The sequence below is a fragment of the Callorhinus ursinus genome, unplaced genomic scaffold (assembly GCF_003265705.2).
Source record: "Callorhinus ursinus isolate GAN/ISIS: 27379988/994484 unplaced genomic scaffold, GSC_fseal_2.0 scaffold42, whole genome shotgun sequence".
NCBI classification, from domain to species: Eukaryota; Metazoa; Chordata; class Mammalia; order Carnivora; family Otariidae; genus Callorhinus; species Callorhinus ursinus.
The window spans coordinates 814761-831618 of NW_027397104.1; the positions used below are offsets into that span (position 1 = coordinate 814761).

General features: G+C 40.9%; 1 protein-coding gene across 6 annotated transcripts in view; it reads right to left on the reverse strand.

Annotated features, from left to right (window-relative positions):
- MELK (maternal embryonic leucine zipper kinase) overlaps positions 1 to 15572 on the reverse strand; it is an 88366-nt gene extending 72794 nt beyond the window's left edge. For 5 of the 6 annotated variants that reach the window (XM_073881342.1, XM_073881337.1, XM_073881339.1 and 2 more), the window contains exons 1-5: positions 15449 to 15572; positions 8069 to 8164; positions 5872 to 5957; positions 3278 to 3394; positions 490 to 633 (exon numbers count right to left, since the gene is read on the reverse strand). In XM_073881342.1, the coding sequence (XP_073737443.1) occupies positions 490 to 633; positions 3278 to 3394; positions 5872 to 5957; positions 8069 to 8126 (405 nt within the window). In that variant the 5' untranslated portion in view covers positions 8127 to 8164; positions 15449 to 15572. The remainder of the gene's footprint in view (positions 1 to 489; positions 634 to 3277; positions 3395 to 5871; positions 5958 to 8068; positions 8165 to 15448) is intronic. The other variant, XM_073881340.1, reaches the window with a different exon arrangement.
- Between the last annotated feature and the right edge of the window lie 1286 nt (positions 15573 to 16858).

Genomic DNA, 16858 nt, shown 5'->3' on the forward strand with positions numbered 1-16858 from the left:
CGTTCACCATCATCTGTATTAGTCAGAGCCTGCAGACTTAAGACTTCACATTTTTAGTCTGTTCCCGAAAATTAGAGTCTGTCCATTCCATTGGACTGTTCCCTTCTGAGGCATAATGGAATTAAAATTAAAGGAAAATGAGGAGAGGAAGAGTATGGAAGGGAAAATATTCAATGACAATATTCTCAAAGAAAATACTCAAAACTCTTCTTTCCGAGAGATAAAATCCTGAGGTTTATATTCCCCAGCTGATTACAAAGACATTCATAATGTTGCCCACAACTGACAAATATCTAGAATGCCAATAATCGAGTACATCCAAAAAAGCCTACCAGCAGTCAAAACAAAAAAAGGAAAAAAAAGTGATCCATTATGAGTGGAAGAAAAAAAAAGCCAAGATAGATTATAAAAAGAAGAACATTTGGAAAACTAGTAATTACTAGTAAATGGTGTTGAACTCTCAGGACAGCATGTGTGACAGTCACTTACTGGTTTGAGGTCCCTGTGAGCATAGCCCTGGCTGTGCACGTAAGCAACTGCAGAAACTATCTGACGGAAGACAACTCGGGTCTCCTCCTCAGACAGGCGATCCTGGGAAATTATGTAGTCAAACAGCTCTCCTCCAGGGCAATACTTCAGTAACAACAGAGACACAGAGATATTGTTACTACCTAGAAAAATCACTTCAGGGGAATTAAAACAAAAAATTATACTTAACTCAGAGATATTATTAATTCAACTTAAAGGCAAGGAAAACAAGTGAGGCATATTCAAAAATACCCTCTCAAAATCAAACAAGTCAACAATTATTCGAGGAAAGAGATCAATAGCTATTGGTCTCAAGCAGTTTTATGACCAGTAAGTAGAAGTAGAACCAACCAACACTGTGATTTTTTTTTTGAAAGATTTCTTCATTTGAGAGAGAGTGAGTGAGAGCGCAAGAGCAGGGGAGGGGAGACAGAGAGAGAGAATCTCTAGCAGACTCCCCACGGGGTGTGAGGTCCAACACAGGGCTCCATCCAGAGACCCTGAGATCGTGACCTGAGCTGAAATCAAGAATCAGATACTCAAGGGGCGCCTGGGTGGCTCAGATGGTTAAGCGTCTGCCTTCGGCTCAGGTCATGATCCCAGGGTCCTGGGATCAAGTCCTGCATCGGGCTCCCTGCTCAGCAGGGAGCCTGTTTCTCCCTCTGCCTCTCTCTCTCTCTCTTTCTCTCATGAATTAATAAATAAAAATCTTTAAAAAAAAAAAAAAAAAGAGAGAAGAATCAGATACTCAAATGACTGAGCCACCCAGGCACTCCAACACTGTGATTTTTAAATCCATTCTAGGTTTTATATTTCTACAGCAAAGTACTAAAACCCATTCTCATCTTTTTATTTATTTTTTTATTTTTTGAGAGAGAGAGAGCATGCAAGCAGAGGAAGGGGCAGAGGGAGAGAGAAAGAATCCTCAAGCAGACTCCCTGCTGAACACAGAGCCTGACGCAGGGTTCAATCCCAGGACCCCAAGATCATGACCTGAGCTGAAATCAAGAGTTGGCTGCTTAACCAACTGAGCCACCCAGGTGCCCCAACATTATGAATTTTAAAATGTGCTTTTGAAATGGAACTAATCTATGAAAATGATACGCAGTTACAAATTATTTGGGTGAGACTAAAGAAAATGAAACGAGATAAACGATGGAAGTTCTAAAGACTTTACGTTTCAGGCCCCAAAAGGGCAGTTGAAACTTGAAAAGAGTCTGATTCATACAACACATGTGTTGAAAGCTACCTATAGGCTATGAGTTGAACTATGTCCCCCAAAAAGATATGTGCAAGTCCTAACATCTGGTACCAATGAAGATGACCTTATTTAGGTCTTTGTAGATGTAATCAAGTCCAAATGAAGTCATACTGGGTCAGGGTGAACCCTAATCCAATGACTGTGTTGTTACATGAAGAGGGAAATTTGGACAAAGACACAGACACACAGATAAGAAAATGCGATTTAGAGGGGCGCCTGGGTGGCTCAGTCGTTAAGCGTCTGCCTTCGGCTCGGGTCATGATCCCAGGGTCCTGGGATCGAGCCCTGCATCAGGCTCCCTGCTCCACGGGAAGCCTGCTTCTCCCTCTCCCACTCCCCCTGCTTGTGTTCCCTCTCTCGCTGTGTCTCTCTCTGTCAAATAAATAAATAAAATCTTAAAAAAAAAAAAAAGAAAATGCGATTTAGAGACAGGCAGAGATTGGAGTGGTACAAGCTAAGAAATGCCAGAGATTGTCAGTAACCATCAGAAACTAGGTAAGAAGCACAGAACAGATTCTCCAGAAGAAACCAACGTTTCCCACACCTTGATTTCAGACTCCTAGCTTCTAGAACTGTGAGACAATAAATTTCTGTCACTTTAAACCACCAACTTTGTGGTAGTTTGCTATGGCAGCCTAGACTAATATGTCATATAAAACTGAAATGGATCCTTCCCTCTAGGAACAAATTCTAACATATTCTGTTCATTAATCCTAACTCCATTAGGAGTATATTGGAAAGCGGGCATTTACAATGAATCTCCAACTTATTATATATGTCTACTTAATCTAAATTGTTACAGACGGTGCCTGGGTGGCTCAGTTGGTTAAGCGTCTGCTTTTGGCTCAGGTCATAATCCTGGAGTCCTGGGATCAAGTCCCATGTCGGGCTCCCTACTCCGCAGGGAGTCTGCTTCTCCCTCTGCCCTTCACTCTGCTTGTGCTCTCTCTCGCTCACTCTCTCTCTCAAATAAATTTTTAAAATCTTTAAAATAAATAAAGAAATAAATTGTTATAGACAGAACTCAAACAGGTAAGCTGCTTAACATTTATTTTAATCTTTTAGGTGAGACATAGTTTTCCCTTAACTATTGATAAAGTGAATGGAAATGGTCTGAATATTTGATTTCCCTCCAAAATTGATATGTCAAAATCCTAACCCCCAAAAGATGATGGTTCTAGGAGGTAGAGCCTTTGGGAAGTGATTAGGACATGAGGGTGGAGCCCTCATGAGTGGAATTAATTCTCTTATAAATGAGATTCCAGAGAGATCCCTTGGCCCCTCTACTGGTAAAGACACAGCAAGAAGGCACCAGCTAGGAATCAGGGAGAGGGCCATCACCTGATCATGCCAGCGCCTTGATCTTGGAATTCCCAGCCTCCAGAACTGTGAGAAAAAAACTACCCAATCTGTGATATCTGTTGTAGCAGCCCAAACAGACTAAGACAGTGATCAAATACCTTTAGATCTCTAGACCATACTACTAACCTCAAGAACCATGAATATTTTGTTGGCTGTTTCTAGCACATGGTAGAGTTGACATATATGCTGATGTCTCAGGTTCTTCAAGGCCTCAATCTCTGTTTTGACCCGGGGCAAATCACTCTGTGACAAAACACATTACATGAGCAATAAACCTATTTGGGAAGTACATTAAAGCATTAATATCAACAGCTTTAATACTGAGTAGCAAAAACAACCAACAGCCTCAAAACGAACTGTTCAAAGCATAGAAAAATATAACAAAAATTATTTTATGTACACATACACACACACAAAAAAAAGCCTTGAGGGTTTTATGAAAGACTAGTTTGATGTGGGTCAATAGTACAACATCCAGAAAAATCAAGAGAGTCTCAGACTCCCTTAGAAGGTTAGCATTCTAAACAAGGAAAATAACAGAGACATGCCTGCACTACCATTTTCAGTCTTAGCAGCATCCCTTAAGAAGCATGCTGAGCTAAAAACTGGTGACGTAGGCGAAAGACACACAGGTCTTCACTGTTTCAATCTTCCACCTTTTCTATGGGCTTCAAAATTTTCAAAACAAAAAGTTAGTTGGAAAGGAGGAAGAGCCAAGTTGAAAAAATTTCCAAGTCCATATTAAAGACAGAAATCTAGATATCCATGAAATAACAAGTAAAACTTTATTGTAAAAAGAGGCTCAATCTAATGATCAGTGGCTTAACATCCAATTAGGTAGGACCTGACAGATGTTAAAAATCTTTTTTAAAGATTTTATTTATTTATTTGACAGAGAGAGAGACAGCAAGAGAGGGAACACAAGCAGGGGGAGTATGAGAGGGAGAAGCAGGCTTCCCACCGAGCAGGGAGCCCGATGCAGGGCTCGATCCCAGGACCCTGGGATCATGACCTGAGCTGAAGGCAGATGCCTAACGAATGAGCCACTCAGGAGCCCCACATATGTCAGGTCTTGACCAGGATCAATTTTAACTTTGACTATTTCAAAGTGACAATCTTTTTGTCTTTTTTGGGAGGAATGGGAGTCTGATGACTAAAACCCTGGGAGTAATAAAAACATTATTAAAGTCCCAGGAAGCAATTAAAATAAGCATACGAACAACAAAAAATACAAAAACAAGTAGGAATAATGAATTAACATCATTATATTGATGCTTTAGAATAAGTTTTGAGTATCAGTGTGGTAATACATTTTGTAACAAACAGTTCACATTCTGTTTGCTTATATTAAAGCATTTGTAGTGTTCACATGAATAAGGCATACTAAAGTTATAATTGAAGTTTAAATTGCTTAAAGGAATTAATCAGATTTCTAATCTGCTTTAAATGCTCAAGAAAAATGGTTTTAAATGCCTTTTTATCTATCCAATTTATTTATACAATATTGAACAATGAAAAACAAAAATACTGAAGGAGAACCTGAATTGTTGGTTGACAGATTATTAAAAATAGGTTCTGATTAGGTCGCTGTGTGATTCTGGCATTTATCTTGGAAGGAGTTCAAAGAATTGAGTGACACTGCTATGATAAAACTCCTCACGTTCCCTCTGACTTATTTACGTATGTTAATCAGCACTTATATGTTGAAAAATAAATAAAAATAAATAAGGTAATAATTAATGTTAAATTGTCTCATTTCAACAAGGGAGACCAAAAGAAGTTCAATGTGACTAATTTTAAAATGTATTTTCAGTAAATTGTTATTTTTTATGTTTGATAATTATCAACATTTATAAAATGTTTGTGCTGTTTTACTCAGATGTACACTACTAATAATTATAATGCTAACTTAATCCACAAGAAAAAACATTTTAACACTCAGAGATTTTTGGTTAGAGAAAAAAATGATTTTTAAAGTTTTCTAATTCACCGTTGAAAAAAGAAACGGCCACAGATCCATACCACGAGACTAGTGAATTCCCAACAGAAGGAGACCAGAATAAAGAAAAACAAAGAAACCAAACCATATGTGGGATGGTAAAAGAATTAGAAACAAAAGACAACTCAGGGTGACTTCAAACACTAGAAAGGGTAAAACAGGCCCAAAAAGACCATCCAAAGAGACACGTCTTCCCTTAATACAAAAACAAAAAAAACTTTAGGTACTTTAGGTACATTAAAACCAAGACCACATACTGATTGAACGGGCTGCTTTGGGAGGTAATGAGCAGCTCAATCCTGGAAGCATCCATGTAGAAGAGAAAAAGGCTGATTACAAAAAGGATTTCATGAGATAACTTCTAAGGTCACTTTGAATAAAATTCTAGGACAAGACCTATCCACAGTAAAAAAAGAGATCAATGTTTAGTACGGGTGTCATGGGGAGATATTAATATCCAGAAACACATGTATGACTATGAAACAACTGCAGGAAAATGGATCCTACCGACTCCAGATGTGTACCACTGTCCAGCATTAAAATTAAATTGCCCTTCCCCCAGATTACTTTATACATAACTGGCAATTTTTTAAAAAGCCAAAAAAAGAAAAGCTATAGAAAGATGATTCTCATAAAAGTAGTAACCAGGACATTTGAGCAAATTCAGTTGTTAATTTACAAAACTGATCTATACATATTTTTTAAATAATCTTAAACTTACCCCTAGTGCATTTTTATCCATGATTTTTATAGCTACCATTTCTCCGGTGAGGATATGGCAGGCAAGTTTGACCTTTGCAAAGCCACCTAAGTATAGGAAAACGTATTATAAAGAGATAAGCAAGAGTAACCTAAAATCATCATCAGAGCAACCAGAGGACTCAGGCACAAATTTCTTTCCATATGCTTTTATTTTCTTTCTTTTAACATTTTATGTTTAAGTAACCTCTATACCCAATGAGGGCCTCAAACTCACAACCCCAAGATCAAGAGTGGCACACTCCAACTAAGCCAGCCAGGCACCCCTCCATACGCTTTTAAAAGGCTCTATCAATCCAGATTTTCCTGGAAATTTGTGGCTCTTTCTTCCTGTTGCTTCCAAAGTGTTAGCCATGACCCTAACGTCTCCTCATCCAGTGCCTAGCTGAAGATTGTTTTTTACCATGATAGTATCTTTAACTTTGGGTTGAAGAAAACAGGAAAACAGAATTCGCTGCTTAGAAATTTGCTTAACAATTAACATTGCAATTAAATTCGTTTTATAATTAACACTAATAGAACACAATATAAAGTTGCTGAGAAAAAAGACAACAGGAAACAGCCTCTCAGTTTTAAAACTGGATCAAAAGCAGGATATTATGTTTCAAAACTGGATCAAAAGCTGGATAAATGTCTATACATCAGTATCTAAAAGAAATTGCCAACTTGGGGCACCTGGGTGGCTCAGTCGATTAAGCATCTGCCTTTAGCTCAGGTCATGATCCCAGGGTCCTGGGATGGAGCCCCACATCCATCCCTACGCAGGGAACCTGCTTCTCCCTCTCCCTCAACCCCTCCCCCTCTGCTAGTGCACTTTCTCTCTCAAATAAATAAATAAAATCTTTAAAAAAAAAAAAGGTGTCTGGGTGGCTCAGTTGGTTAAGTGACTGCCTTAAGCTCAGGTCATGATCCCAGGATCCTGGGATCGAGTCCCACATCAGACTCCCTGCTCAACGGGGAACCTGCTTCTCCCTCTGCCTCCACCTGCCAACTCCCCCTGCTTGTGCTCTCTCTCCCTCTGTCAAATAAATAAATAAAATCTTAAAAAAAAAATTGCCAATGTAACATTTCTAAAAAGAAGCTCCTGGTGGTCCCTCTTATGGTCTTCCCCATCTCAGTAAATGGCAACTCAACATTTTCCAAAAACCCAGGAGCCATCCTTAGCCCTTCTCTTTTGTCACGCACTCCGTATCCAACCCATCAACAAATCCCATTGGCTCTGTCTTCAAAACACATCAGTGTTACCTTGGGGGAAAGAGGGAGGTACTGACTGGAAACTTTCTGTCTTAATCTGAACAGGGAACATGTAGGTGGATGTGTACATAAAACTCCATCAAGACGAATTTATTTTGTATATTTTGTTACACCCCAATAAATTAAAATACACACACACACACACACACACAGTGTAAAGAATCCCACCCTTTCACTACCTTTACTGCTATCACCCTCATTCAAGTCCCCATCATCTCCAGCATCACTCACCTGAATTATTGCAATAAACTCCTAACATCTCTCTGCTTCTGCCCCTGCCTTTCCCAGCCCAAACTTTTCACAGCCAAGCAGCCAGAGTGACCCTTAAAAACAAAGGTCAGGGGGCACCTGGGTGGCTCAGTCGTTAAGCATCTGCCTTCCACTCAGGTCATGGTCCCAGGGTCCTGGGATCGAGCCCCACATCGGGCTCTCTGCTCAGCAGGAAGCCTGCTTCTCCCTCTCCCAACCCTGCTTGTATTCCCTCTCTCACTGTCTCTCTCTCTCTGTCAAAATAAATAATAAAATATTTAAAAAAAAAAAAAAAGCATCTGCCTTCGGCTCAGCTCATGATCCTGCTTAGCAGGGAGCCTGCTTCTCCCTTTCCCTTCCTTCTCCCACTGGTGCACGTGCTCTCTCTCTCTCTCAAATAAATAAATAAAATCTTAAAAAAAAACAAAGGTCAGATAGATCACTCCTTGGCTCAAAACTCTCCAGTGACCTTTATTCTAAATAAAAGGACCCACAAGACCTCTCCTACTACTCTCCTCTCTATTGCTCTACTTTTTCTTTCTAAAGTAGGTTTAAGAATTTTAAAATTAAACTGAAAAGTTCATGACTGCCCAAATGCACTATAATCTCAAATAGTTGATCTGTCCTCTGCCTCCAGGGAAAAAAATAACAATTACCTGTCCCAATAGTTTCATATAATTCATAGTATTTGAGAAGTTCATCATAATCTTTCATAGTCCTCCTGGAGGTTTATACAATATTACAAAAAGAACCTGCAAGATAGAAATAGTACATGATGAAAAAAGGAACCACTATGAGATTATCTCCTCCACTCTTATAAGTGTACATATAAATACATCATAGGCATATAAATGATACCAGAAAAACTGATTGGCTATATGGTTAAGAAAAAAAAAGACACAACAACTGGCTTCCTATCTCATACCATATATAAAAATCAACTTCAGATCAAGGAAAGACTTATATATGAAAGATAAACCTTTAAAAATTTTTAAAGAATATTGTGTGATTTTAAGACAGAAGAGAATCTTTTAAATATAGAAAGTACTAATCATAAAAAAATCATACATTAAACATTAAAATTCAGAACTTTTTTTTTTTAAGATTTTATTTATTTATTTGACAGAGAGAGACACAGCAAGAGAGGGAACACAAGCAGGGGGAGAGGGAGGGAGAGAGGGAGAAGCAGACTTCCCGCCGAGCAGGGAGCCCGATGTGGGGCTCGATCCCAGGACCCCGGGATCATGACCTGAGCCAAAGGCAGATGCTTAACGACTGCGCCACCCAGGTGCCCCTAAAAATCAGAACTTTTGCATGTCTAAAGATAACCTTAAAAAAAAGAAAGCCATAAATGTGAGAAAATATTTGTTAACACTTATAAACAATGGATTTTTATCCAGAATATACTATATACAATATAGAAAAAGACAACCCAAAAGAAAAAGGCATATAAAACAAAAAGGCATATCATAAAAAAAAACACAAATGACCAATAAAAACATGAAAAAACATTCAGTTTTATTAGTCATTGGGAAAATGCAAATTAAGATTCCAATGATAAACAATTTTAAGAAACATATAATGAGATAGATACATATTTTATTACTATGCTCCACAATTTACATGTGTTACATATACAGTTGGTCCTCAAACAATACAGGGGTTAAGGGCAAGGACTTCCTTGCACCGTCAAAAATCCACATATAACTTTTGACTCCCCCAAAACTTAACTACTAACAGCCTACTGTTGACAGGAAGCCTTATCAATAGCATAAACAGTCAATTAACACATATGTTGTATGCCATATGTATTATATACTAAATTCTTACAATAAGGTAAATTAGAGAAAAGAAAATGTTATTAAGAAAATCATAAGACGAGTGCCTGGGTGGCTCAGTCGGTTAAGCATCTGACTCTTGGTTTTGGTTCAGGTCATGATCTCGGGGTCCTGGGACTGAGTCCCCCATCAGGCTCCTTGCTCAGTGGGGAGCCTGCTTCTTCTCCCTCTGCCTCCCACTCTCCCTGTTTGTGCTCTCTCTTTGAAAAATAAATAAATAAAATCTTTAAAAAAAAAAACCCATGTATAAATGGACCCGCACATTTCAAAACCATGTTGATACATACTTTTAAGTATGTATCAAAAAGTATATATAGGGGCACCTGGGTGGCTCAGTCGTTAAGCATCTGCCTTCTGCTCAGGTCATGATCCCAGGGTCCTGGGATCCAGCCCCACATCAGGCTCCCTGTTCCCCTGGAAGCCTGCTTCTCCCTCTCCCACTCCCCCTGCTTGAGTTCCCTCTCTCGCTGTGTCTCTGTCAAATAAATAAATAAAATATTTTTTAAAAAAAAGTATATATAAATTAGCTGTAAAAAAAGTCTTAGGTAGATATTATTTGATTTTTTTGTTTTAAAATTAAGTAGAATTACAAAAAATCATGGGGATGAGTAGGGCCCTATTGTGTACATGAATATCTAAGGTCACACTCATACCAGCTTTGTCCCATTTGTGGAGGATATGCTGTTAGTTGACTTTAACTAGAGATTAGCAGTATATCAGGCAGAAGTGCTACTGCAATCAGACTATCAACCCTGAATTTTCTTTTTTTCATTTATCATACAGATGTGCTTACTGAGCACCTATGCTGTGTCAGACCTGTGTTTTACACTAACTCTGTAATGGAGAAGAAAAGAAATGTGGTCCCTGCCCTCATGAATCTTGCATTCCAGCAGAGAAGACAAAAAGCAAATAGATAATAAATAATTAAAAGTTGTCATAAATACTGGGAAAGAAATAGGCAATAGTGGTCAGAATGGGTTGCTGAGAAGGTAATATTTAAGCCAAGATCCAATTCAAAGGATGAAAAGTGAGAAAAAGAAAATCAGCCCTCAGGTAACCAAATTGGAGGGATGATAATGATCCTGGGGCGCCTGGGTGGCTCAGGTGGTTAAGCATCTGCCTTCAACTCAGGTCATGAGCCCCTCTCCCACTCCCCCTCTTGTGTTCCCTCTCTCTGTGTCAAATAAATAAAATCTTTAAAAAATAATAATAAAAATTAAAATGATAATGATCCTTTCTTAGACTGACTGGTGTTTTCTGACCGATGTTGTCCTCCCACATCCTGCTTTGTTAAGATACCCACCTGCTGAAACGCCACAGCTCTTTGACAATATCCATTCTAAAACTGATCCTTGCTTCTCTAATCCTTTCTTAAAATCACCAGCACAGCTCAAATCCTGTAAGCCCCTTTTCGGTTCCTAGGGAGTATGGTTTCTCTTGCTGCAGCAAGCTAAGAAAACCTAATGTTTTTGTTTTGTTTGTTTTTTCAAAAATCAGGTAAGCTAATATATATCAATAAATCTATGGGAAAAAAAAAAAACCACAAAAATCAGGTAAGCTTCCTAATGTTTTTAGTCCAGATGTGTTTAGTGGTCTTTGGTCAGTAGGCCTCAACAGGAGTTGTGAGCCCAAAAAGGAGAGAAAGAGTATTCCAAAAAGAGGGAATTTAAGTGCAAAGATTCCAAGGGTTAAAATTAAAAAAAAAAAAAAAATCTACATGTACTGAACTGAAACTGCTTTTAGGGGTACCAGCAAATGGAAATGCAGATTTGGAGCTGGGACAATTGGTTAGCCACATGGAAAAAAAGAATACTGGATCTCTCATACCACACACAAAATCAATTACATTTAGTGTAAAGACTTAAAAGTGAAAGACAAATCTTTAAAATGTAGACAGCTAAGATCTTACCCATACCAGTCCCATAGCTAAGAGTGGGAAAAGGCAAAAAGGAAAAAGAAAAGAATTAGAAGAATATAGTTTCATGAAAGCCAAGAAGGAAGAAAAAAGTAAAATGAGTAAAAGAAAGTTTCGAGGAAGTAGATTTCTAAAATTTTCTAAAAGTGTTCATATATAGGTCAAGTCCTAGAACATGAGTCTCAGTACTGCAAAGTGGAGATTTCTTTGTGGGTAGACATGGGGTGAAAGATCTCTGAACCTATACAGAAATGGCTTCTCTAAGGGGCTCTCCTTCTCAGAGGCTGGTGCGGAACGACAGGGTTAGGGATTTCAACCATGGGAAGAGATGTCCCAACACCCCTTAGAAAGCCAAGCAGGAATCAGGAAGCCCAGGGAAGTAGAGGTCACTGAGTCAGGCACAAAGAATCTCCCATATAATCCAGCACAGCACCCCAGGACTCTAGAGTTCACAAAGGGGTTTGAGGCCAATACCCAGCTAGTAATGAAATCCTCCTTTGCTGGCCTGACCCCTGTGCAAAAATCTTCCTTGGTCACCTGCAGCAGACTACCTATGGCAGAATAGGGTTCTGGATCCTCAGACCCCATTCTCTCTAACACCTCGAAAAATTAAGTGAGTACATGCATATCCAACTCGGACTTGGGAAGTTAAGTTTCACCTGGAAAGGGCAAAGCTTATCCATCTTGATTGCTGCCTCTCAGTAGTGGAAACCTGGTGTTAATGCTCATTTCTAGGGCCACATAGTCTCCCTTCACCAACAGGCAGAGCTCTAACAACCCTGCCAAAGGCTTGGGATTGATGAGTGGCCAGCACCATGTTGACTACCTTCATATTCTCTGTTCCTCTTCCTCGCTCATCCAGAGCTGAGTGGCCAGCATGTTACTACGCCTTAAAAATGGTCATGACTTTGGAAGATCTAGAATGCAAGTTCTACCTCAGGAGTGTGGTGAGTTTATTAAAAAAAAAAAAAAAAAAAAAAAAAAACAGTAAAAGGGGAAATCCTTACTACAGTGAGGATGGGGCATCTTCTTAAATTGAGGTAGAGAAAAAACTGTCAATGAAATAATCAAAAGCCCAAGAGCTGCAAAAGATATTTTTTTCAAAATATCCTTTTAAATCTCCTTTTAAAATGCCTAAAGCACTCTGATTCCATGAATCATTTTACTTAGAGATAAAAGATAAATTACTGTCAGCAAGTAAAAAGCCTTCAAAAATTTGGTCGGTGAACAGAACACTAGAGCAGAAGCTTTGGAAGGAAAATTAAAACTCAAGGAAAATATCAGCCTTAAAAAAAACTAAACAGTTTCAATCTCAACGCCAAAGCTATTATAGCAAGAAAGATAAAGATCATGGACAAAAGACATTCTGATCCAATAAATAGTAGCTATTTCCTAGGAAGAGATGGCATTGGGCCAACTTAATTAGGCTGAACTTTTAATCTAGCTGAACCTGCATGAATGGGGTAAGGCAACGGAAGAAGCAAAGTCAGGTCACAGAAAGCTGGGATATAAAATATTCTGCTTCTGCTGCAGTGGCAAAAGTTACTCCAGGCAAGGAGACATCACAGAGGTCATATATATTCTCACCGGCACCTGAGGCATAGGATTAAAAATATCCTTAACAGCAGTACTAATTCAGAAATCTTTTAAAGAGTATTTGTCAGGGGCACCTGGGTGGCTCAGTCGTTAGGCGTCTGCCTTCGGCTCAGGTCGTGATCCCGGGGTCCTGGGATCGAGCCCCGCGTCGGGCTCCCTGCTGTGTGGGAAGCCTGCTTCTCCCTCTCCCACTCCCCCTGCTTGTGTTCCCTCTCTCGCTGTGTCTCTCTCTGTCAAATAAATAAATAAATAATAAAAAATAAAGAGTATTTGTCAGTGGGGCAAAGGTGGGAATGAAGTGGAATCACACCCCAAAAAGACAGGGCTCATATGACTAAGAAATTTCAAAACAGACAACAACAGCAGTAAAAGTACAAGTCAACACAAGAAATCTTTGGGATCCTGGGGCTCCTAGCTGGCTCAGTAGTTGGGGCATGCAACTCTTCATCTCGTGGTTGTGAGTTTGAGCCCCACATTGGGTGTAGAGATTACTTAAAAGTAAAATCTCTTTTTAAAAAAGGGGGGGCACTTGGGTGACTCAGTCAGTTAAGCATCCAACTCTTGGTTTCAGATCAGGTCATGATTTCAGGGTCATGGGATCTAGCCCCACATCTGGCTCCATGCTGGGCGTGGAGCCTGCTTAGGATTCTCTCTCTCCCCTCTGCTCCTCCCCACTGCTCCCGTACACTCTCTCTCTAAAAGAAAGGAAAAAAAGAAAAAGAAATCTTTGGGATCCTGATGAGGAAGAAGAGAAAGAGCAAGATATTAGAAATGGGGGAATGTCAGGCTATAAATCTGTTCAAAGCCCAACTAAGGCAGTATTGGGGTATTCAGAACACAGGGGCTAAAAAGGAAACAAAAAAGGACATTTCAAAGCTTAAAAACCATGAGATGGAAATGGACAAAGGCCTCACAAAATATAAGAATCCTAATTGCCAACCGCATGTGTCTAAATTCCATACAAAGGACTGGACTTTGTTGCCATACTCAAAAGGAGACAACCATTTGTATGACGTTGGAATTCACTTCCCCAGATCAGAGATATAAGAATTCACAATTAACTTGACAGATTTCTCCCAGATGAGTTTTGAACTTCCAGGTCATGGCCTCAAGTCAACTAGCAGAGATCAACTTGTGCCAGTGTAAGACAAAACCAAGCACCTTCTCTTTCTCTTTCTTCCTTTTTCTTTATCTACCACCTGCCCCCTCAAATTATACCATGTTTTTGGTTGAGTAATACAAATGTGGGCCTCAATTATATCTACTGAATCCAGGGAACATCATTATTGCTACTGTAGAAGGAAACTGGTGTTTGCATCGCAAACTGCTATAATGACAGCAGAGTTTACTTGGTTTTTAAATTTTGTAGAGCTGGTCTAAATATTCTTAAGTGCCCTGTTTATCCTCTAGAGTTTAGAAATATAGAACACAGGAAGGATGGGACTGGAGTAACCCAACTTTGTAGCTGCTTAAAGGAGGTATATGATCAATGTGGAAGGCAGTCTCTCAACTGTGGATAATGAAGAAGAAAACTAGACCCCAATCAGATACCTGAATGTCCTTCTCAGTGTGACTAAACAGAATTGTGGGCATGTACATTTGGGATCTTGAACTTCTCTGAGGCAACAAGGAAGTGCTTAGATAATGGAAGATTTATCATTAAGTTTTATAGAAGAGCAACAAATTGGGGGCAATTTCTTACTAATGGTATCTGCTGGGCTATGCTATTACCTGCTGGGTAATACATTTACCTCATCTATGAGCTTGGTTAAGATACTAACGTCGAGGATATTTCAAATAAGAAGTAGAATACAGAATGGCTTGTAAGGTGGCCTTGTAATTGATACATTTAATTAACATCCTCTCCTGCTCCTTTACAGAGGATGCTGGGAGCACCAACGAAGAGGCATTCCTTAACGCACCCTAAAGGCGTTAAGGGACTCATCTGCCTATCTGGTTGGTCCACAGTAGATACATAAGAAAGTAAGATCCGCTGGTGAAAGAAGTCCATGATGGTGCAGTAAGGGAGTTTCCGATTTCTCCCAAACATAGTAAACAGAAACCATATTATGAACAAAAAAGTTAAGGAACACTGGCTTCTAAGCAAAACTCCAGGTACCTCTGAAACCCGCCGCCACTTTCCCCCATTCCACTACCAAAGAGAAATACCAAAGGTGAGGCTCAAGAACAATTACTCAGGCTAGCTGCTACAGGTCTGATCGCTTTCTTGAGATGCTCTCCTTTGGGAGTTTCTTTTTCCCACCAGTTTCTTGGTGGTGCTGCTTCTTTTACTGCTTTGGCAGGCTGGATATATCCCTTTTAGTGTGAGCCTCTTAAGCCACTACTTTAGGAAGGCGAAAGAAGAGTAAGGATTTGGACTCTGAAGAGGGAGTGGTAACACATAACGTGCAATGGGAATTCACACCTCTCGCAGCCTACTTAGTGGCAAACGCTTTGCCTGCCCCTCACCAATAATCCTGAGGTAGGTACGATCATTATCCCCACTTACAGAGGAGAAAACCGGGGGTCGGAAAGCCTGACTATGTCATCCGAGAAGTGGGCTCATAAGGCGGGGCTCCGGGTAAATTCTCCAGTCTCCTGCGAGCCAGGAGCAAGCTGGGCTCACGCTGCCGGTCCCCCGCGCGGCGCACAGCCCGGACCCCGGTCCTACCCGGGGAGACACTGACCTGAGGGGCGGAGGGCCGGGCGGGGCGGGGCGGGGTAGAAGAACACTGGAGCCGGCCAGCCGTCCCGAGCGAAGCGGCGAGTGCCCAAAGTCCCGAGGAGGCCTTGGAATCGTCGGGTTCTGGCCGCTTCCGCCCGCCAAGGAAATCAAACCTCCCGGGCCGGAAGGGGCGGGGCGCTGCGGGGGCGCGCGCGGCGCCGGTCTGGGTGAAGCGGGGGCGCGCGGTTGCGTGCGGACCAGCAGCCGGAAGGCCTGGACAGGGAGTGGGTCTGCAGAGTGGTCCTGGGGCTGCCAGGGCCGGTGACGTAAGGCGTTAGGCTTCTGTCTGGGTCTGCCTTCACCCGAGGGCATGTGAAGGTTCTCCAGGAGGCGTGGACGTACAAAGTTTCCACATAATTCAGCCTTCTTACGCCCCGCTTCCTAAAATTGATCTGCAGAAAAGTTGCTAGCCTTCACGGTTCTCATTTTGTCCTCTCCGTGCCCAGGGGCCCTTCTCTCACCCATCAAATACAAGTATACCTCTCCTCTCGCCAAATCTTACTAAAATGTGCTGCCACCTGGAATAAAACCCCCAGGGGCCAAATTAATTGTCCATTCGGTAACTCAAGGTACCATAAACACCAACCCTGCCTCACAGTGGAAGTCTTTCTGATACAGTTCACTGTCTGATCATTATGTGATTTTCATCTCTGTATGAATTACAATTGTAACGGTAACTCTATCTGAAAGAAAAAATAAAAAATTATAGCCACAGGAAAGAAAACCTTAAGCATAAATTTGCATATGTATTTTTAAAATAGACATTACTTTTTGGGGCACCTGGGTGTCTCAGTCAGTTTGGTGTGGGAAACAAAGGCAGAAGAAAAATTATTAAATTTCCTTACTCCCTACAGCCCATTGACAAGTCCTTGAAACAGGCAGAGTGACATTTCTCTAGGGACTCAACTGCCTCCATGTTAATATTCTGCTAAAGAGCAAAAGGCAATCCTAGTCTGCTCCCCTCCATCCTGTAAATCTACTTTAATGTATAAAACTTCCTTTGGAAACTTCCTTTATCTCTAAACCCCCCCCCAAGATATGTGTTGCTCGGTCGCCTGGGTGGCTCAGTCGGTTAGGCGGCTGCCTTCGGCTCAGGTCATGGTCCCAGGGTCCTGGGATCCAGCCCCGCATCAGGCTCCTGCTCAGCCAGGAGCCGGCTTCTCCCTCTCCCTCTCCCGCTCCCGCTGCTTGTGTTCCCTCTCTAGCTGTCTCTCTCTCTGTGTCAAAAGATAAATAAAATCTTAAAGAAAAAGAAAATACAAGTCTCTTCAGAGCAAGGCATGTTGGGTTGAGCACAAGGAGACAGGGGGTGTGGCAAGAAAGGAAGAGCAGGTAAGTGGAGACCCACCTCATCAGGCCTTGTGTGCTCGGC